This window comes from Pan troglodytes, chromosome 8 (genome assembly GCF_028858775.2).
Source record: "Pan troglodytes isolate AG18354 chromosome 8, NHGRI_mPanTro3-v2.0_pri, whole genome shotgun sequence".
Lineage (NCBI taxonomy): Eukaryota > Metazoa > Chordata > Mammalia > Primates > Hominidae > Pan > Pan troglodytes.
In genome coordinates, this window is record NC_072406.2 from 45,584,086 (window position 1) to 45,606,942 (window position 22,857).

General features: G+C 34.0%; 1 protein-coding gene across 31 annotated transcripts in view; it reads left to right on the forward strand.

Moving 5' to 3' along the window:
* CCDC7 (coiled-coil domain containing 7) overlaps positions 1-22,857 on the forward strand; it is a 411,675-nt gene that overhangs the window by 161,069 nt on the left and 227,749 nt on the right. For 19 of the 31 annotated variants that reach the window (XM_063781580.1, XM_063781581.1, XM_063781579.1 and 16 more), the window contains 3 exons: positions 11,322-11,420; positions 21,845-21,955; positions 22,648-22,749. The exons of 7 other annotated variants lie outside the window; for them this stretch is intronic. In XM_063781580.1, coding sequence (XP_063637650.1) covers positions 11,322-11,420; positions 21,845-21,955; positions 22,648-22,749 — 312 coding nt within the window. The remainder of the gene's footprint in view (positions 1-11,321; positions 11,421-21,844; positions 21,956-22,647; positions 22,750-22,857) is intronic. 5 more of the 31 variants (XM_063781590.1, XM_063781596.1, XM_063781602.1 and 2 more) reach the window with 2 other exon arrangements.

The following is a 22,857-nucleotide window of genomic DNA, read 5'->3' on the forward strand; positions in this document are numbered from 1 at the left end:
ATACCCTTAATTTTTTTCTCTTGCCTAACTGCCCTGGCCAGAACTTCCAATATTATGTTGAATAGGAGTGGTGAGAGAGGGCATCCTTGTCTTGTGCTGGTTTTCAAAGGGAATGCTTTCAGTTTTTGCCCATTCAGTATGATATGGGCTGTGGGTTTGTCATAAATAGCTCTTATTATTTTAAGATACGTTCCATCCATACCTAGTTTATTGAGTGTTTTTAGCATGAAGTGGTGTTGAATTTTATTGAAGACCTTTTCTACATCTATTGAGATAATCGTGGTTTTTGTCACTGGTTCTGTTTACGTGATGGATTACATTTATTGATTTGCGTATGTTGAACCAGCCTTGCATCCCAGGGGTGAAGCCGACTTGATCATGGTGGATAAGCTTTTTAATGTGCTGCTGGATTCAGTTTGCCAGTATTTTATTGAGAATTTTCACATCGATGTTCATCAGGGATAATGGCCTGAAATTTTCTTTGTTTTTTTTTGGTTGTGTCTCTGCCAGGTTTTGGTATCAGGATGATGCTGACCTCATAAAATGAGTTAGGTGGGAGTTCCTCTTTTTCTATTATTTGGAATAGTTGTAGAAGTAATGGTACTAGCTCCTCTTTGTACCTCTGGTAGAATTCGACTGTGAAACATGTGGTCCTGAACGTTTTTGGTTGGTAGGCTATTAATTAATGCCTCAATTTCAGAACTTCTTATTGGTCTATTCAGGGATTCTATTTTTTCCTGGTTTAGTCTTGGGTGGGTGTATGTGTCCAGGAATTTATCCATTTATTCTAGATTTTCTATTTTATTTGCCTAGAGGTGTTTATAGTATTCTCTGAGGGTAGTTTGTATTTTTGTGGGATTGGTGGTGATATCCCCTTTATCAATTTTATTGTGTCTATTTGATTCTTTTCTCTTTTCTTCTTTATTAGTCTGGCTAGCAGTCTATTTTGTTATTCTTTTCAAAAAACTAGCTCCTGGATTCATTGATTTTTTTGAAGGATTTTTTGTGTCTCTATCTCCTTCAGTTTTGCTCTGATGTTAGTAATTTCTTGTCTTTCTGCTAGCTTTTGAATTTGTTTGCTCTTGCTTCTCTAGTTCTTTTAATTGTGATGTTAGGGTGTTGATTTTAGATCTTTCCTGCTTTCTCATGTGGGCATTTAGTGCTATAAATTGCCCTCTAAACACTGCTTTAGCTGTGTCCCAGAGATTCTGGTATGCTGTGCCTTTCTTCTCATTTGTTTCCAAGAACTTATTTATTTCTGCCTTAATTTTGTTATTTACACAATAGTCATACAAGAGCAGGTTGTTCAGTTTCCATGTAGTTGTTCAGTTTTGAGTGAGTTTCTTAATCCTGAGTTCTAATTTGATTGCATTGTGGTGATTTCCGTTCTTTTGCATTTGCTGAGGAGTGTTTTGCTTCCAATTATGTGGTTAGTTTTAGAATAAGTGCAATATGGTGCTGAGAAGAATGTATATTCTGTTGATTTTGGGTGAAGAGTTCTGTAGATGTTTATTAGGTCTGCTTCTGTAGATGTTTATTAGGTCCAGAGCTGAGTTCAAGTCCTGAATATCCTTGTTAATTTTCTGTCTCATTGATCTAATATTGACAGTAGGGTGTTAAAGTCTCCCACTGTTATTGTATGGGAGTCTAAGTCTCTTTGTAGGTCTTTAAGAAGTTTCTTTATGAATCTGGGTGCTCCTGTATTGGGTGCATATATATTTAGGATAGTTAGCTCTTCTTGTTGCATTGATCCCTTTACCATTATGTAATGCCCTTCTTTGTTTCTTTTGATCTTTGTTGGTTTAAAGACTGTTTTTATCAGAGACTAGGATTGCAACCCCTGGTTTTTTTTTCTTTTCTTTTCTTTTTTTTTTGCTTTGCTTTCCATTTGCTTGGTAAATCTTCCTCCATCCCTTTATTTTTAGTCTATGTGTGTCTTTGCATGTAGACACACATAGGCTAATACGTCTCCTGAATACAGCACAGCAATGGGTATTGACTCCTTATCTAACTTGCCAGTCTGTGTCTTTTAATTGGGGCATTTAGCCTGTTCACATTTAAGGTTAATATTGTTATATGTGAATTTGATCCTGTCATTATGAAGCCAGCTGGTTATTTTGCCCATTAGTTGATTCAGTTTCTTCATAGTGTCAACACGTGCATATTTCTTATATGCATATATTTCATAGTGGTGAAATATGGGCATTTAATGTACCTCTTACCTAAATACTGAACATTGTACCAAATAGGTAATTTTTCAACCCTCCCACATTTTAGTCTCCATCAAAACCTGTGGATTGACTTACCCTGCTTTCCACAGCTGGTACTCACACACACCACTGGGGTAACTGAGGGTGGAACCACCCACCTTCTGCCATCAGCACCTGCACATGTCCTTTGGGGGCCAAGGAGTTTGATCTATCCCACCCACTGCTGCTTTCTATTTTTCCACTCTGTGTGTCCATTGTACCTATAGTTTAGCTCCACTTATAAGTGAGAACATGCAGTTTTTGAATTCCACTTCTGAGTTATTTCACTTAGTATAATGGCCTCCAGTATCATCCATGTTGCTGCAAAAAACATGATTTCATTTTTTATGGCTAAATAGTATTCCATAGTGTGTGTGTATATGCATACCTACACCCACCCACCACCACCTCCACATACACTACATTCTCTTTATCCATTCCTCTGTTGATGGACACGGGTTGTTGATTCCGTATCTTTGCTATTATGAATAGTTCTAGGATAAACATACAAGTGCAGTTATCTTTTTGTATAATGATTTTTCCCTTTGGGTATATATCCAATAGTGGGATGGCTAGATCAAATGTTATTTCTATTTTTACTTCACTGAGAAATTGCCATACTATTTTCCATAAAGGTTGTACTAATTTACATTCCCACCAACAGTGTATAGTGTTCCTTTTTCTCTGCATCCTTGCCAACATCTGTTGTGTTTTGACTTTTTAATAACAGCCATTCTGACTGGTGTAAAATGATATCTCATTGTGTTTTTTATTTGCATTTCTCTGATGATTTCTAAGATTGGACCGTCTTTCATAGTTTGTTGGCTGCTTCTGTGTCTTCTTTTGAAAAATGTTTGTTCAACATTTCCCTTGCTCACCTTTTAAATGTTTTTTTTTTCTTTGTTAAGCTGTTTGAGTTCTTTGTGATTCTGGATATTGGCCCTTTGTTGGATGCATAATTTACAAGTATTTTTTTCTTATTCTGTAGGTTGTCTGTTTACTCCATTGATTGTTTCCTTTGCTGTACAGAAGCTTTTTGGTTTAATTAAGTCCCATATGTCTATTTTCATTTTTGTTGCATTTGCTTTGAGGACTTGTTCATAAATTCTCTGCTTAAGTCAATGTCCAGAAGAGTTTTTCCTAGGTTTCTTCTAGGATATTTATAATGTCAGGTCTTAGTTTAGGTCTTTAATCCATCTTGAGTTAATTTTTGTATATGGTGAGAATTATGGGTCCAATTTATTTCTTTTGTATATAGCAATCCAATTTTCCCAACGCTGTTTATTGAATTAGGATATCTTTTCCTCAGTGTAAATTTTTGTTGAATTGGTCAAAAATCAGTTGATTGCAGGTATATTGTTCTTTATTCTCTTCCATTGATCTGTGTGTCTATTTTTATACCAGCACCATGTTGTTTTGCTTACTCTAGCCTTGTAGTATAATTTGAAGTCAGGTAATGTGATGCCTCCAGCTTTGTTCTTTTTTGCTTAAGATTGCTTTGGCTATTTGGACTCCTTTTTTGATTCCGTATGAATTTTAGGATTATTTTATCGAATTCTATGAAAAATGATGATAATTTGATAGAGGTTGTGTTCAATCTGCTGATTACTTTGGGTAGTATGGTCATGTCAATAATATTGTTTCCTTCAATCCATGATCATGGGATGTTTTTCCATTTGTTTGCATAGTCTGTGATTTCTTTCATTAGTGTGTTATAGTTCTCCTTATAGAGATCTTTTTACTCCTTGGTCAAATATTCCTAGATATTTTATTTCATTTTTATAGCCATTCTGAATGGGAATGCCTTCTTGATTTGGTCCTTGACTAAGTCATTATTGGTGTGTAGAAATGCTTCTGATTTCTGTATATTAATTTTGCATCCTGAAAGTTTTCCGAATTGATTTATCAAATCTAAGAGGTTTTTTTTTTTTTTTTGGTGAAGCTTTAGGGTTTTCTAGAATAAGATATTATCATCAGTGAACAGGGATAATTTGACTTCCTCATTTCTAATTTCAGTGGCTTTTTGTTTTCTCTTGCCTGATTGCTCTGGTGAGGACTTCTAGAATTATGTTAAATAAGAGTGGTAAAAGTGGGCATTCTTGTCTTCTTCCAGTTCTTAGAGGGAATGCTTTCAACTTTTCCTCATTAAGATGTTTGCTGTGGATTTGTCATATATTACCTCTGTTATGTTGAAGTATGCTTTTTCTATGCCTAGTTTGTTGAGGATTTTTATCATGAAGGGATGCTGACTTTTATGGAATGCTTTTTCTGTGCCTGTTGAAATGATTATGTGGTTTTTGTCCTTAATAATGTTTATGTGATGTATTTCATTTATTGATTTGATACTTATTATTGGTCTGTTCGAGAGTTTTAGTTTTTTCTGGTTCAATATTGGGTGTTTGTATGTTTCCAGAAATTTATTTATTTCCTCTAGGTTTTCTAGTTTGTGAGTGTAGAGTTGTTCATAATAGTCACTGATGATATCTTGTATTTCTGTGGAATCAATTGTAATATCTCTTTTTTCATTTCTGATTGCATTTATTGAGATCTTGTCTCTTCTTTTCTTGATTAGTCTACTTAGTTTTTTGTCAATTTTCTTTACCCTTTCAAAGAACTAACTTTTTGTTTCATTGATTATTTATATTTTATTTTGTTTTCTATTTCATTTGGTTCTTCTTTGATATTTGATATTTGTTTTTTTCTGTTAACTTTGGGTTTGGTTTATTCTTTTTCCTCCAGCTTTTTGAAGAGTGATGTTAAGTTGTTAATTTGTGGTCTTTCTACTTTTTTGTTGTAGTCTTTAATGCTATAAACCCCTCTTAGCACCGCTTTTGCTGTATCTAACAGGTTTTGGTATGTTGTGTTTTCATTTTCATTCATTTAACAAAATTTTTAAATTTATATCTTATTTTTTCATTGACCCAGTGATCATTCAGAAGCCTACTGTTTAAATTTCCATTTATTTTTATCATTTCTGAAGTTTCTCTTGGTATTGATTTCTAGCTTTATTCCACTGTAGTCTGAGAAGACATTTGATATGATTTCGATTTTTGAAAATTTGTTAAAACTTTTTTTATTGCTTTGCTTTAACATGGTCTACCTTGGAGAATATTCTGTCTGCTTATCAAACTAATGTATATTCTGTAATTGCTTGGTAGAGTGTTCTGTAAATGTCTATTAAGTCCATTTGGTCTAAAATCCAGTTTAAGTTCAGTGTTTCTTTGTTAAATGATCTGTCTAGTGCTATGACTGTGATGTTGACGTCCTCCTCTATTATTGTATTGCTGGGTGTTTTGATGTTGGGTGCCCATATATTTAGGATTGTTATATCCTTTGCTGAATTGATCTCTTTATCATAATATAATGTCTTTCTTTGTCTTGTATTACTTTTTTTGATGTAAAGTCTGTGTTATCTGATTTAGTCATAGCTACTTGTGTTCCCTTTTGGTTTCCATTTGCATGGAATATATTTTCTACCCCTTTACTTTTAGTCTATATGTGTCTTTATAGGTAAGGTGAGTTTCTTATAGGAAGAATGTAATTTGATCATATTTTTTAATGCAGTCTGCCAATCTCTATCTTTTAAGTGGAGCATTTAAGCTATTATATTAAAGGTTAATATTGATATATGAGGCTTTGTTCTTGTCATGTTTTTATTTTTAAATTGTTTTAAATTTTTTTATTTTCTTCTCTTTTTGTCTTTGTGGTTTGATGAAATTCTATTGTGATTCCATTTGATTCCTTTATTTTCCTCCTTTTTGTGATTATTTTATAAAAACTAAGTTTTATATTTCTATATGTTTTCATAATGGTAATTATCAACCTTTCATTCCCATGTCTAAGGACTCTCAGCATTTTCAGCAAGACCAGTCCAGTCACCAAAAATTTTCTTAAGTATTTGCTTATCTGAGAAAGACTTTATTTTTTCTTGATTTATGAAGCTTCTTCTGGCAGCATATAACATTCTGGACTGACAGATTTCTTTTTTTTTCTCTCAGCACTTTGAAAATGCCATCTTATTCTCTTCTGGCCCATAAGTCTTCTGTTAGTCAGATGTGGTTTCCTTTGTAGGTCAGCAGCTGATTTTCTCTTTCTAACTTTAAAATTCTTTCTTTCACTGACTGTAGACATTCTGAATATATAGGCTGTGGTGACTTCTTTTTGCAATGTATTTGCCTTGGGATAGGAAGTTCTCAGCAATTGTTTCCTTAATTTGTTTTCTAAATTTTTTGATTGCTCTTCCTTCTTCAGGAATACCAACAATGCATAAGTTCTATAGCTTTATGTAGTCCCAGACATCTCAAAGCTTTGTTCATTCTGTTCTATTCTTTTATCTTTATTTTTATCTGACTGGATTATTTCAAAAGACCTTTCTTCAAGTTCTGAGATTTTTTTCTTCTATTTAGTCTAGAATTGAAGCTTTTGAATGTATTTAATATTTCCTTCAATGATTTTTTTTGTTCTAGAATTTCTGCTTGGTTTTATTTTATTTTTCAAGGCCAAAGCCTTTTAGTAAAGACAGTAATCTTATTTTGATAAAAAGTATATTTCAAAATAAAAATGTAATGTTAATAAATCCTAAAGCATCAAGTAACATGAAAAACATAGTAAAACTTGTGAGCAATATAAGAGAAAATGACTTGTACATCTATAAAACGAAAGAGATTCCATTATAAAGCTACTTGAATTGATAAAAACAGAATTCAACAAAATGGTAAGATGAGATAAATATACAAAAATCAATAGCTAGCCTGTATAATAACAATAATGTATTAAAATTATGATGAAAAAGGAAATAGCATTGAAAATATAATAATGGTAGGGAGCACACTGGGATCAATATTTGATCAAATTAGTATAAAATTTATTTAGAAGAATAAAACATATAGAATAACATACATATGCACACATACAGGCATATACGTTAAAGGCAAGAATAATGAGGAGTAATTAGCCCTACCAGATCTTAGACAATCTTATACTTGAATAATTAAAGCAGTGTGGTATTGATGCAAAAATAGACAGATAAATGAACAAAATAAATAACCTTGAAATTGATCCTGAGCTCAAGCAATCTTCTTCCTGCTTCAGCCTCCTGAGCAGCTAGGACTACAGGCTTGCACCACCATGCCAGTCTATTTTAAAAAAAAAATTTTTTTTGTTGAGACAAGGTCTTGCTATGTTGCCCAGCCTGGTCTCAAACTCTTGGTGTCAAGTGATCCTCCCACCTCAGTCTCCAAAAGTGCTGGTATTACAGGCATGAGCCACTGCTCCCAGCCCTTCAATGTATCTTTTTTTTTTTTTTGAGACAGAGTCTTGCCCTGTCACCCAGGCTGGAATTCAGTGGCATGATCTTGGCTCACTGCAACCTCCGCTTCCCGGGTTCAAGCAATTTTCCTGCCTCAGCCTCCTGAGTAGCTGGGACTACAGACATGCACCACCACACTCGGCTACTTTTTGTATTTTTAGTAGAGATGGAGTTTTGCCATGTTGGCCAGGCTGGTCTCGATCTCCTGGCCTCAAATGATCCACCCGTCTTGACCTCCCAAAGTGCTGGGATTATAGGCATGAGCCACTGTGCCCAGCCCCAATGTGTCTTTTAATTCTGTTATTGCATTTTAGGTTTTCTTGCATTGTTTTATTTTGGTGATCTTTATTTACATTCGTGATTTTATCTCAAATTGGTATTCTCATATAATTTCCTGCACCTGTTTTATAGCGTGATAATATCATCTTCTACTCTACTGAAGTTGCCAGACAGTTTTGAAAATAATTTTTTTAGAGTTCTCATATTACATAATTTTAGAGGTATAATTGTCTTCTTCCTTTATCACATTTTTTTTTTCTGTTTTATAGTTACCCTTACAATGGATTTTTTTTTGTGGGTAATTCCTCTGTAATTCTGGTACTTGATTGCCATTTATAATTTTGGTATTTTTGTGAATGTTTTAATCTTCCTACATATTTTAGTGAAAAGTATGGAGAGACACTGCTAGACACTGTTGATTTTGTATTTATATTTAAGAACTTTTCCACTGTCCAGCCATGGCTGACTGAGCCAATCTGTCCTGTGTTTAGCAGTGTCTGATTAAGGTTTAGATACTGTTAAGTGGTTGTCTCAGATGTTACTGACTAAAGGGAGAATTTTATCACCATATGATATAGCTGGAGAGGTCTACAGTCATTGTTACTACTTTCGGCAGTGCAACTTAAGGAGGATACTGTGTTCCTTCACGATTGTAAATATGGTATGCAGAGTTTTAGTGTCTTCATAGCCAAAATAATACCATTAAGTACAGAAACATTTGAGCTGAATTTAATCTTGACATTGGAAGTTTTGATAAATTACTGAATATAATCCCATCTCCAACCTACTCTGGACTATTCTTAAGAAATAATGTGTTTTAGTTTTCCAGGACAAAGCTGGTTTAGTCTGATTGTTTCAGTGTAATTACTGATAGCAACCCTGTTGTTTTCAAGATTGTCAAGATTTAGGTGATAAATTATATGGTCACTTTACTTTGAAGGATTTTATTTCTGATCTTCTTATAATCATATTACCCATGTGATATAGATGCTTTCATGAATGAAATACTTCCTTACCTTATGCTTCCATTACCATCTCTTGAAGATACCGCTGTCTCTTCTTTATACCACAAAGAAAACTTCTGTTTTCAAAGATTTTTTTGTTAGGATTCCCAATTCATGTCCCAGATATTGAGGACAATTTCCAAAGCCTTACATGTTTTCATTATCTGTCTGCTGCCACCACTGTATTAGTCAGGCTTTCCCCCAGAAACAGAACCAATAGAATCTGTCTATCTGTCTATATCTCTATCAATATATAGATACACATGAGGATATTTATTATGAGAATTGGCTCACATGATAATGGATGCTGAGAAGTCCCATGATATGCCATCTGGGAAAGGCAATAGTGTAATTCAGTCTGAATCTGAAGGCCTGAGAACCAGAGGTGCTGATGGTGTAACTCCCACTCCAAGGTCAAAAGCTTAAGATCTGGGAGGCCATTGGTTTAAGTCCTGGAATCTGAAGGCCCAACAACCAGGAGCTCCAATTCCAAGGGCAGGAGAAGATGGATATCCCAGCCAAGAAGAAAGGGAGAACTTACTGTTGCTCTGCGTTTTTGTTCTATTTAGGCCCTAAGTGATTTGGATGACACCTGTCCACATTGGTAAGGGTGGATCTTCTTTAGCCCATCTACTGATTCAGATGCTTATATTTTCTAGAAACACCCTTACAGACACACTGAGAAATAATGTTTTACTAGCTATCTGGGCATCTTTTAGCCCCATCAACTTGACACATAAAATTAACCATCACAAGCACCATTGTACTTACAGAGCTTATCAATCTCAGATCTCACAAATTCAAGTGTTCACTCAATTTATCTGTGTTTTATCTCTCACCTTTCTCTACGGAATTCAGTTTGCAAATGTACTGTCTTCTGTGTATACTTCATCCTGTATTCTGAGATTCTTTTTGACTCTTGGCTAACTATCGCACTCATGATCTCAGTTTCACTTACAGCTTTAGATAAAAGGCAGTGTCCTTTTTCTAACATTGGACCCATAGAGTCCCATCTACTTGCTCTGGCTAGTTTTAGCTACCCTGTCTGGATTTTTTTTTCTCAAATAGGTAAATTCAGACAAAGGAAATATGAGATTTAATGAAGAATTATTGTATAAATAGATTTGTGTTTTAATGAAACTAACCCCATCCCACCTAACTCCATTCGAGCCTTCTCTTACTTGGGCAGCAATTTAGATAATAGACTGAAGGGGCAAATTTGTAGTTAAGAATAACTGCAGTGATAGTAAAGATGTACTATGGGGGTGGGAGTGGTTCAGAATTGAAATTTTTTTAGGATATAGAATTGACAAGTCTTGGTTAAACTGATCTGTTTAATCAGTGTTTCTCAACCTCTGCACTGTTGACATTTTGGCCCAGATTATTCCTGTTGTGAGAGGCTTACCTATGTATTGCAGGATGTTTAACAGCATGCCTGTTCTCCATCCACTAGATGCTAGTAGCGACCCTCAGTTGTAAGAAAGAAAAATGTAATTGAGCACTGCTAAATGTCCCCTGGGGGAAAAACACCTCCAGTTGAGAACTACCGTGTTAAATAAATGGCATATGCTTTGTATTGCAAACCATTACAGGGTTAGCAATAATTATTTCTATGATAATAAGTTTAAAAAATAGATATTATTAATAATAATAAAATGTTTTTATGCCTGAGGATTGCAAGGTTGGCTTAACACTTGAAAATTAATTAGTGTAATTCACTACATTAACAGAAATTGGCATATTTTCAAATGGTTGATGACAATTCGCAATCTCTTTTCTGAATGTGTCATACAACATGTTGTTCTTCTGTTTTATTTTCTCATCAAGTTTTCAGCATCCCCTACATATCAGGAATGTTGATTTTGTTAACTTTTTCCTGCCATATAGATTGCAAGTGTCTTTCCTAGACTCTTACTACATTTTGTTTGTTACACAAAATATTGTGTTATTAAATGTACCTATATTTCTTTTGTGAATTCAGGAATTCCTTTTTTATTTAAAAGGGCCTTGTCCTTCCAAATGTTTTATAAAAATTATCCTATACATTCTGAAATTTTATTTTGTTTCACAATTGGATCTTTATTGCAGTTGGATTTTATTTTTGTATTTGATATATGATAGGGTATATAACCTGATTATGTGAGCTTCATTTATTAAAACATATTTTCTATGATGAATATAAATGCCATTTTTAAATATATTTTCATTTTTATGTATTTCTATTCTGGATTTCTATTCTGTTTTATTGATACAATTATCTATCATTGCACAAATACTTTGTTTTTAACACTTTAGTAAGTTTTAATGTCTTTATTTTCCCTCTTCTACAACCTGCTTCTCCCTTAGTTGCCTTACCTCAATAAATACTATTAAGAACTCTGTCAGATACTGCTTTAGTCCATCTGTGTTGACATAAGGAAATACTTGAGGCTGGGTTATTTATAAGGAAAAGAGGTTTTATTTTGTCTCATGGTTCTGTAGGCAGTACAAGAAACATGGTGCCGGCATCTGCTTCTGGCGAGGGCCTCAGGGAGCTTCTACTCGTGCAGGAAGGTGAAATGGGAGCAGATATGTCACACGGTGAGTGTGGGAATGAGAGAGTAATGGGAGAGGTGCTACACACGCGAACAACCAGATTTCGCCTGAACTGAGTGAGAACTCACTTCTTCCCGAGGGGATGGTGCTAAACTATTCATGAGGGATCCTCCCGTATAATCCAAACACCTCCCACCGGGCCCCACTTTCAACACTGAGGATTACATTTCAACATGAGATGTGGCGGGGACCAGTATCCAAACCATATCAGTTATTCAGTCTGAAAACCTTGAAAGTTTTTCTTGACTGCTTACTTTCTCTCACAATCCTTATTCAATGCACTAGAACATTCTTTTCTTCCTTTTATCAAAATATATAAAAAATTCCACCACTTTTCACCACCTCCACCACTTTCACATTTATTTACCATGTTAGTTTATTCCATTATCTTTTTTGTTGCCCTGGACTATTACAATAGTTGCTTGATTCCCCTATTTCTAATCTTGATCACATAGCAGCCAGAGTGATCTTCTTAAAATATAAATCACATTCTCATTCTCTCCAACCACTTTCCAAAGAGCTGCAGGCTTAGCATACACATTGTCTGCCTTCCAAGTTGTAGCAGTCAACAGTTCTACCAAATGGCATGCTGTTTCTATCTGTTCCTTTGCCTTTTAACAATCAAATGCTAAACCAATGCCACTAATTTAAAATTTATTGATTTAGGTAAGGGTATTCTCAGTGCTTCAAAAGCAGTGTCAAAATCTCAATGCCTTAATATAACTGTAGTTTATGTCTCTCTCATCTAATCGTTTAATGAGAGTCAGTGGACAAGTTTCTTATCCATAGAGTCATCTGGTTACTTAGACTCCTTCTGTCTAGTGGCTACATTCCATAAGGCTTTGGAGTCCTCCGTTGCATCTTCCCAACTACGTGGAATGAAAATTTGTACAGCAGGTTTTAGAGGACAGCACTGGGTGTGTGTGTGTGTGTGTGTGTGTGTGTGTGTGTGTGTGTTGATGACTTTTTCATATACTTACTGGCCATTTGTATGTCTACTTTTATGAAAAAGTCTATTTTGGTCATTTGCCCATTTTTAATTGGATTATTTGGGTTTTGGTGTTGAATTGCTTGAGTTCATTATATTTTGTTTTTATATTAATTGCTTATCAAATTTATGGTTTCTTCCAATCCATAGGTTGCCTTTTCATTTCGTTGACTTTTTTCTTTGCTTTGCACAAGTTTTTTTTTTTTTTTTTAGTTCTTCACTAATCTGCAGAGGTTCTACTTGTTTATTTTTGCTTTTGTTGCCAGTGATTTTGGTGTCATACCCAGAAAATCAAGAATTATGGCAAGGAGCTTTTCCCCTATGTTTCCTTCCGGATGTTTTATGGTATTATGCTTAAAATTTTAATTCATTGAGTTGATTTGTGTGTGTGTGTCAAATAAGTGTCCAATTTTATTTTTTGCATGTGGTTATCCAATTTTCTCAACCTCATTTATTTAAGGAATTATGTTTTCTTCATTGTGTATTGGTGGCACCCTTGTCAAAGATTAATTGACCATATATGCCTAGGTTTATTACTGGGCTCTCTAACCTATTTGTTTGACCTATGTGTCTGTTTTATTATTTTTATTTTTATTTTATGTGTCTGTTTATATATCATTACAATACTGTTTAAATTTTTAAATTTTATTTATTACTTTATTATACATTGAAATTTATAGCTGTATTTATTATGGGGTATGAAGCAATGTTATGATTTACGAATATAATGTGGAATACTTAAAGCTAATTAACACATCCATCAGCTCAAATATCACTTTTTATAGTGAGAACATTTGAAATTTACTCTCATAGCAATTTTGAAATGTACAATATGCTATTATATTCACCATGCTGTACAGTAGATATCAAAAAACCTTTATTCCTCATGAATAACTGAGATTTTATACTTTTTGACATCATCTCCTTATTACCCCCACCTGCAGCCTCTGCAGCCCCCATTCTGCTCTCTGCTTCTATGAGTTCAGTTGTTTTATCTTCCACATGTAAGTGAAAACATGTGGTATTTGTCTTTCTGTGCTTGGCTTATTTCACTTAGCATAGTGTTCTACAGTTCTATCCATGTCATTGCAAGTGACAGAATTCCATTTTTAAAGGCTACATAGTATTCTACTCTCTCTATGTACTACATTTTCTTTATCCATTCATCCATTGATAAACAGGTTGATTCCATTACTTGGCTATCATGAATACTGCTGCCTGCAGTGAACAAGGGAGTGCAGACATTTCTTTGACAAACGGGTTTTAAACTTTTGGTAAATACTCAGAAATGCAATTGCCAGATGATACGGTGATTCTATTTTTAGTGTTTTGAGGAACCTCCATACTGTTTTTAATAGTGGATGTACTAGTTTACATTCCCACTAACAGTGTACAAGAGTTACCTTTTCTTCATATCCTGACCAACATTTATCTTTGGTATTTTTAATAATAGACATTCTGACCGATGTGAGATGACATATCATTGTGGTTTTAATTTTCATTTCCTTAATGATTAATGATGTTGAGCTTTAAAAATATATATGTTTTCCATTTTTGTGTCTTCTTTTGAAAAATGTACATTCAGTCCCATTACTTGTTTTTTAAATTGGGTTTTCTATTTTCTTGCTGTTGAGTTTAGTTCCTTATATGTTTTATGTATTAAATCCTTGATGAATGTATGGCTTGTACATGTTTTCTCCTAATTCATAGGTTGTCTCTTCAAATTATTAATAGTTTCCTTTGCTGTGCAGAAACTTTTCAATTTTATGTAATCACACTTGTCTATTTTTGTTTTTGTTGCCTGTGCTTTTGGGGTCAAATAAAAAAAAATTGCCTACACCAATGCTGTGCAGCTTTTACTTATGTTTTCTTCTAATAGCTTTATAGTTTCTGGTATTACCTTTAGATTTTAATGTGAGTTTAATTTTTGTAAATGGTGTGAGGTAAGAGTCCAATTTAATTCTTTGCATGTGAGTATCCCATTTTCCTAACACTATTCATTGAAGACTATCCTTTCCCCATTGTGTATTCTTAGCACCTTTGTTGAAAATCAATTGGCTATTAGGCTGGGTTCATATCTGCATTTTCTGGCCTGTTCCATTGGTTGGTGTGTCTGCTTTTTTTGGCAGTACCATGCTGTTTTAATTACTATAGTTTTGTAGTATAGTTTGAAATCAGGTAACGAGATGCCTACAGCATTGTTCTTTTTGTTCATGATTGCCTTGGCTATTCAGGTTTTTTTTTTTGTGGTTCCATATGAATTTAAAATTTTTCTATGTCTGTGAAAAGTGACATTGGAATTTTAATAGGATTGCGTTGACACTATAGATTGCTTTGGGTAGTGTGGACGTTTTTAAAAATCATGGGATATCTTTCCATTTATTTGTGTCTTCAATTTCTTTCATCAATTGTTTTATTGTTTTTAGTGTACAGGTCTTTTACCTCTTTGGTCAAACTTTATTCCTAATTTATTTTTTAAATAGCTATTGTAAATCAGATTGTTCTCTTCATTTCTGTTTTGGATAGTTCATTGTTAATGTGTAGAAACACTACTGATTTATGTGTGTTAATTTGTATTGTGCAACTTTATAGAATTCAACATTTTTTGATGGAGTCATAAGGGTTTTTATGTATAATATTATATTGTTAGCAAACAATGATAATTTTATTTCTTTCTGGTCTATTTGTATGCCTTTTATTTCTTTCTCTAGCCTAATTTATTTGGTTGGGACTTCCAGTACTAATACTGAATAGAAGTGGTGAGAGTGGGCATTCTTGTCTTGTCCAGATCTTAGAGGAAAGGCTTTCAATTTTTAACTATTGATTATAATGTTACCTGAAGGCTTGTCATATATGGCCTTTATTGTGTTTACATACATTCCTTCTATATGTAATTTGGTGAGAGTTTTTTTTAAAATCATGAAATTATGTTGAATTTTGTCAAATGCCTCTTCTGCATCTATTGAGATGATCGTGTGCTTTTTGTCCTTTAGTCTGTTAATATGATATATCACATTTATTGATTTGTATGTATTGAACCTTTTATGCATCCCTAGGATAAATCTCACTTGACCTTGATAGGTGATACCATTAATGTGTTGTTGAATTTGGTTTGATAGTATTTTGTTGAGTATCTTTGCATCTGTATTCATCAAAGATATTGGTCAGTAATTTTTTTTCTTGTAATGTCCTTATCTGGTTTTGGTATTAGGGTAGTAGTGGTCTAGTAAACCAAAATTGGAAGTATTCCCTCATTTTCAATTTTTTGGAACAGTTTAAGAAAGATTGGTATTAATTCTTTTTTAAATTCTTGGTAGAATTGAGCACAGAAACTCCAAGATCCAGGACTTTTCTTTCATGGTAGAGTTTTTCTTACTGACTTAATCTCGTTACTAATTATTGTTCTGTTCAGATTTTCTACTGTTCGGATTTTTTACTGATTTAATCTTGCTTGGTTGTATGTTTCCAGGAGTTTATTCATTTTTCTAGGTTATCCAATTATTGGCATGTAATTGTTTATAGTAGTCTATTTTGATTTTTTTGGTCTTTATGTTACATCAGTTGTAATACCTCCTCTTTTGATTTTATTTGAGTCTCTTTGAAATTTAGTCTACCTAAAGGTTTTTAAAACTTTACCATTTCAAAGAATCAAGTCTTAGTTTCATTGTTCTTTTGTATTGATTTTTAGTCTCTATTTCATTTATTTCTGCTCTAATCTTTATTATTTCCTTTTTCTGCTAACTTTGGCTTAGTTTGTTCTTCTTTTTCTAGTTCCCTGAGGAATAATGTTAAATTTTTATTTGAGATCTTTCATCTTTTTTGATACAGACATTTATTGATATAAACTTTTCTCTTAGAACTGCTTTTGCCATATTCCATATCCCCTAAGTTGTGGTATGTTGTATTTTCAGTTTCATTTGTCTCATTGTATGTTTTAATTTTCCTTTTAATTTCTTTATTAACACATTGGTTTCCAGGACCATGTTTCATTTCCATGTATTTGTGAATTTTCTAAAATTTATTCTGCTATTGATTGCTAGTTTCATATCATTGTGGTGAGTAAAGATATTTGATATGATTTCAATCTTCTTAAATTTGCAAAGGCTTTTTTGTGCCTTACGTGTGATCTTTTCCAGAGAATGGCTGCATGTGCTTGAGAAGAATGTGCATTCTAGTGCTGTTGGATGGAATATTCTGTATATATCTATTAGGTTCACTTGATCTAAAGTATAGTTCAAGTCCAGTGTTTCCTTATTAATGTTCCATCTGTATGATCTGTCCATTGTTGAAAGTGGAGTATTAAAGTTCTCCGCTATTATTGTATTACAGTTGTTTTTCCCTTCAGACATTTAATATTTGCTTTATGTTTTTAGGTTCTCCGGTATTTACAGCATTTATATTTACAAGTGTTACATTCTTTTGATGAATTGACCCCTTTATCATTATATAGTATGCTTCGTCCCTTTTTACAGTTTTTGACTGGAAGTTTATTTTTTTGATATAAGTATAGTGACCTCTGCTCTCTTTTGGTTTCCTGGGGAGGTAACTACTGAATATTGGCAAGTTTAAAAGTCACCTTTTTGTTCTTGTGGTCTAGGAGACTCAGGAGTTCAGAGCTGTGTCAGCTCCCACAGATAGGTGATTTGAGAGTCAGTTTCTTGGGTGAAGGCTACAAAAGTCGGGCTCCTTGATGTGCATATAAACTACAAGAGAGAGAGTCCTCAGATTTGGATTTATTGCTAGAGGAACCCAGGGAAGAATGTGCGACGGTGCTCACTATTTTGTTCAAGCAAGCAGAAGTCTCACACCGTCCTAGCAGTGGGGGAGACTTTTGGTCTGGAGTTGTCTTTGAAGCAAGCCAGAGAAGAAGGTGCAGGGAGTAGGCACTTTTCCCTTTTTGGCTTGGAGAGGTCCCCTAGCCTCTCTCCAGTGAGAGATTTCAGGAATTTATCTGAGTAGAAATCCAGAGAAGGCACAGAGGGTGCCATCCCTTCCATTCTCACTGGCAGGGGACTCCAACCTCTTTTCACAGTGATATTGTAAGGCTGGAATTATTGCAGGAGCATCCTCAGGAAGAAAGCACTAGAGTGCCTAATCTCCTGTTCAAAGAAACAGAAGTTTCAAACCCACCTTGTAGAGAGGGAGTCTTCTAGTTTGGAGTTATCACTGAAGCAAGCCAGGAAGAAAGGCACAGGGATTGCTGTGCTTCCTGTTTTTCTACTATGTAGACTCCCAGATATTGGCTTGTTAGAAGCCAGAACTGCAGGGAGCTGCTGGAAAAGCATGTGGCCAAGCCCTTTCTAGGAGAAATCTGAGCTATTCTCAGGGGTATTAGTGCTGGGAATGTTCACATGGTTCAAACTGCCCCTTTGTTTTTTTTTGTCCCTGAGGGAAATCCTCTGATCCCCCATCCCTGCTGTTCCTCAAGCATGATTTAAGTGCCAAGCCCTATGGCATAGAGTGTAAAAGTTGGGTACCATATATACATATGGAAATATATATGGGTACCATATATATGTGTGTGTGTGTATGTGTATGTATATATGTATATATATGTATGTATGTGTGTGTGTGTGTGTGTGTGTGTGTATATATATATATATATATATATGAAACAAGCCCCTTACTTCTTGGGAAGAAGCTTGTAATAGGGGCTTCCTTCCTTAATATAAGGTGCTGTTCTCAATGTGAGGTTAGTGCAGGGAGTGGGGTTAGTGCAGGGAGTCCTTTTCCCATTGCTTATTTTTGTTAGATAGATAAAGCAAATATTAGAGCTAAAGAGACAGACAGACCCCGATACAATAATAGCTAGATTTCAGCACTCCACTTATAGCATTGAACAGATCTCCCAGACAAAAAAATCAACAAAGGAACTTCGAACTTAATCTGCACTATAAATTGGCTTAGTAGATATTTAAAGAATATTTTATTTATTGGTTGCAGAATAAACATATTTCTCAGCACATGGATCATTCTGATCTGTATAATATTCATTACTGGGTTGATCCAAAATAATTGTAAATTAAGATCAATTTTTATAATTTATATGCTGCATCAGTTAGAAAATATAGCCCCAAATTCTTTGAGTCTTCTTCCAGTCAGGAAATGGGGTCTACCCAACCTCTTGTGAGTTTAGCTGGCTTATATTCATTAATAGAATGGGTAGAAGTGATGCCATGCAGTGTCTGCCTGGCTCTTGGCACACAATCTCTGGAAGATTTATGTTAAGATATTTTCTTTCAGAATCCAGCTGCCATTCTGTGAGAAGCTCAAGGCAAAGGAAGGCCCTATGTAGTTTCTCTGGTTAACAGCTTTAGCTGAGGCAGACATGTGAGTGAATGATGAAACCTCTAGATGATGGTGTCATTTGAAGCAAAAAAAATTTTAATTGTGAAGTTCAATTTATCTATATTTTCTTTTGTTAACTTGTGCTTTTGGTGTCATATCCAAGAAACCATTGCCTAAAGCAAAATCACAAAAATTTACTTCTCTATTTTTTTTATAAAGGGTTTTATAGTTTTAACTCTTAATATTTAGGTCTGCAGTCCACTTTGAGTTGCCTGTAGTGTGAGATGAGAGTCCATGTTTATTCTTTTACATCTGTATATTCAGTTCCCAGCACTAGTTTTTGAAAATACTATTTTCTCCCCGCTGAATTTTCTTAGTGCTCTTGTAGAAAAAATTGCTTGGCCATAAATGTAAGGGTTTATTTCTGAACTCTCAATTCTATTCCATTTATGTATATGCCTTTGCTTATGCCAGTGCCACACTCTTGATTATTGAAATTTTGTACCAAGTTTTTAAATTGGGAGTGACAGGCCTCCAAATAGTTTTTTCTCATGTTTTGGTGGTTCTGGATGCCTTAAATTTACATATAAGTTTTAGTGTTGCCTTCTCAATTTCTACAAAAAAAAAAGCACTAATTGGTATTTCGATAGGAATTAAGTCAAATCTGTAAATCAGTTGGAATGTATTGTCCTTTTAACAATATTGTCTAACAATACATAACCACAGGTTGTCTTCTCATTTATCATATATTCTTCAATTACTTTCAATGATTCTTTGTATTTTTAGTATACAGGACTTTATACTTATTTTTTTTAAAGTCATTCTTTAACTGTTTTATTTTAATACTATTGTTAATTTTCAAACTGTTAATTGCTAGTATATAGAAATACAATTGAGTTTAGTATATTGATCTTATAATTTGAAATCTTTGCTAAATTGATTTCTTCTAATAGGTTTATTATTCCCTCTTTGGGATGTGTTTGTGTGTGTATAGGTGTTTCTTAAATTTCTTTATAAAACATTTGTAAGTTAAGAGTTTTACTTCTTCCTTTTCAATCCAGATACATTTTATTTCTTTTCTTTTTTTGGGGAGGGGGGGTCTAATTTCTCTGGCTAGAAACTCCATCGTAGTGTTAAACAGAAGTGATAAGACATCCTTATCTTGTTTTTACTTTAGTGGGAAAGCATTAACCATTAAGTACAATGCTAGCTATGAAATTCCCTTTCATTTTCAGTTTGTTGAGTGTTTTTCTAAAGAAAGGATTTGGAATTTGCTTTTTTTCGAACTATTGAGATGATTATAAAGGGAATCATTTATTAATATCATTTAGTATATCGATTGATTTTCAGTTATTAAACCAAGCCAGCATGAGATTGTTGATTTTTGCTCTTGTTTTCTTATTCTTTCTTTTATTTATATAAATAAATATATATATTCTTTCTGCTTACTTTAATGTCCTCTTCTTTTTCTAGCTTATAAGATAGAAGTTTTGTTGACTGAGGTCTCTTTTCTTTTTCAGTGTAAGTTTGCAGCTGTAAAATTCCTCTAAGCATCACTTTAGCTGCATCCCATAGTTTTCATGTGATGTGTTTTGTTTTTCTTCACCTCAACCTATTTTCTAGTCTCCTTTATGATTTTTTCCTTGACCCATTGGTCATTTAGGAGTGTGTTGTTTAAATTCCACTTATTTGTGAATTCCTCAAATCTCCTCTTGTTATTGATTTCTAATGTCAGTTCATATAGATTGAAGAACAACTTTGGTGTGAGTTTAATACTATTAAATTTCTCAAGGCTTGATTTATGGCCTAACATATTGCATATCTTAGAGATTTCCAAGTATGTTTTAGAGCAACATGTATTTGTCTGTTGGGTTTTCTGTGGGTATCTGTAGACTTCCAATGAGCTCTACTTAATTTATTGTATTCTTCAATTCTATTTTCTTCTTGATCTAATGCTTAGTTGTTCAGTCTATTATTTAAAGTGGGATGTTAAAGTCTCCACCTATGATTGTTGTAGTATCTATCTGTAATTGCTAATGATTGGGCATGAAAGATCACACATAGGATTTTAACCTGGAGCTGGGCTCCTCAATTTGCACATACACACAGGGCTCCTCAGTTTGCACATACACACAGGGCTCCTCAGTTTGCGCGCGTGCACACACACACACACATATTCATACACACATGTTCTTATGTACACAAACATGCATATACATACAAATAAATATATTTAGAAGTGAGGAATTCTCATGGACATCTTCAATTCCAGTTTATCCTCTCAGGTCTTATTCTTGCCTTCCTTCATTTTGTATGTATTTGTTTTCTTTTCCACAGTGTAAACCTGACTGAACATTAACAACACATGTACTCATTTGCTTTATCCCCTAATGCTCCTCAATTTGTTTTAGAATTGCTTAGCTCATAGCACTAGAAAAACAAATTTACTAAAGTATTTTGTGACTTTATTTGCACCCCACTCTCTTGACCAAGACTGAGAATATTTGTCAAATTTTTATTCACAAGTTACTTGAATTAATGCTTTCTTTCCTCAGTAGGTTCACTTATTTCTTTGAGTTATAGTTTCCCTTTCTAATTCTATTGATTTAGCTTTGTGTGTGTGTGTGTGTATATATATATATATGTTTTGGAATTGTGCATTAACTTACTTCCCAAAGTGAAAAATATACAGAAGGTATACTTAGAGCAGTTTCATTCCTCCTGTATCTCTTCCCTTTGTATTTCTCCAGTAAAAGTAACCATGTATATTGTTTTCCGGTTTGTTTTTCTTGTATTACATTTCATGAAATTAATTTTCTGTCTATTTCAATATTTTTCTTCATCTCTCCTTCATTCTTATCTAAAAGGTAGCATTCTAGATATGCATTTTTCTATTTTTGTTTATTTGCTTTCTGCCTACTTAACATTATGCTTGGAAATAATGAAACAGCAACATACACCTATTAAAACTTCTCACAATTTTCATGTGAGATCTATCTCAATGGTAATTTACTCATGACTTTATGAGAATGAGAGAAAATGCTGCTGTGTACATGTTTAAAATGTGAAATTTGGAGATTTCACAATAGAGCTCTTTCTCTATTTGGTAGACTAAATGAATCTTTTTATGTAGCTGACAGTGAAGTTCCGGATGAAAATCTTATGGTTGAAAATAAAGATTCAGTAACAAAAGTCCAAATAGAACAAATGAAACAAAGAACTTCTAGTATGGAAAGACATGAGGGTAAGTATAATAATTATAGATATCTTTACACTATTTTATTTTTATTTTTTGAGATGGAGTCTTGCCCTGTCACCCAGGCTGGAGTGCAGTGGCATGATCTTGGCTCACTGCAACCTCCACCTTCTGGGTTGAAGCGATTCTCCTGCCCCAGCCTCCCGAGTAGCTGGGATTACAGGTGCACGTCACCATGCCCGGCTAATTTTTGTATTCTTAGTAGAGACGGGGTTTCACCATGTTGGTCAGGCTGGTCTCGAACTCCTGACCTCATGATCCACCCACCTTGGCCTCCCAAAGTGCTGGGATTACAGGTGTGAGCCACTGCGCTTGGCCCTTCACACTATTTTAAGTTAACTCATCAGAGGTCTTTTTTCTTTGCATCATGAATATTTGAACATATAATTTGTAGAAATTTTATACTTTGACCTAAATGTGAATACTGCAAAATAACTAGAGAACTAAAGTGAAAGCTTTAATACCTTTTGATTGGTATTTGCATAGTCAGTGACTACCATGTAACAAGATTGCCTCCACACATGAGAATTTTCTGCTTCGCATCCACGGTCTATTTTAACGAATACCTCACTGCTGTAACTTCCTAGTCCTATTCCATTAATTTTACACAAATGAGAGGAAGTATTGCTGATTACTTGACATATACAGAAGTTTTATCATAGATCTGTTTTTCTCTTCAGAGACTCTTACAACCCCACAATTGCCTGAGGACATGGTTTTAGTTTCAGGAATTCAATCTGAAACTAAAAATCTTAAAGCTACCAGAAATGAGAGTTTTCATTGTAAGTAGTAAGTTTAAAATGTTATAAAATTATTTTCAATTATATTAAACAGCTTTTTTTATGGTTCATGAATATATCTATAACTTTTTTTTGTAATTATTTTGTATA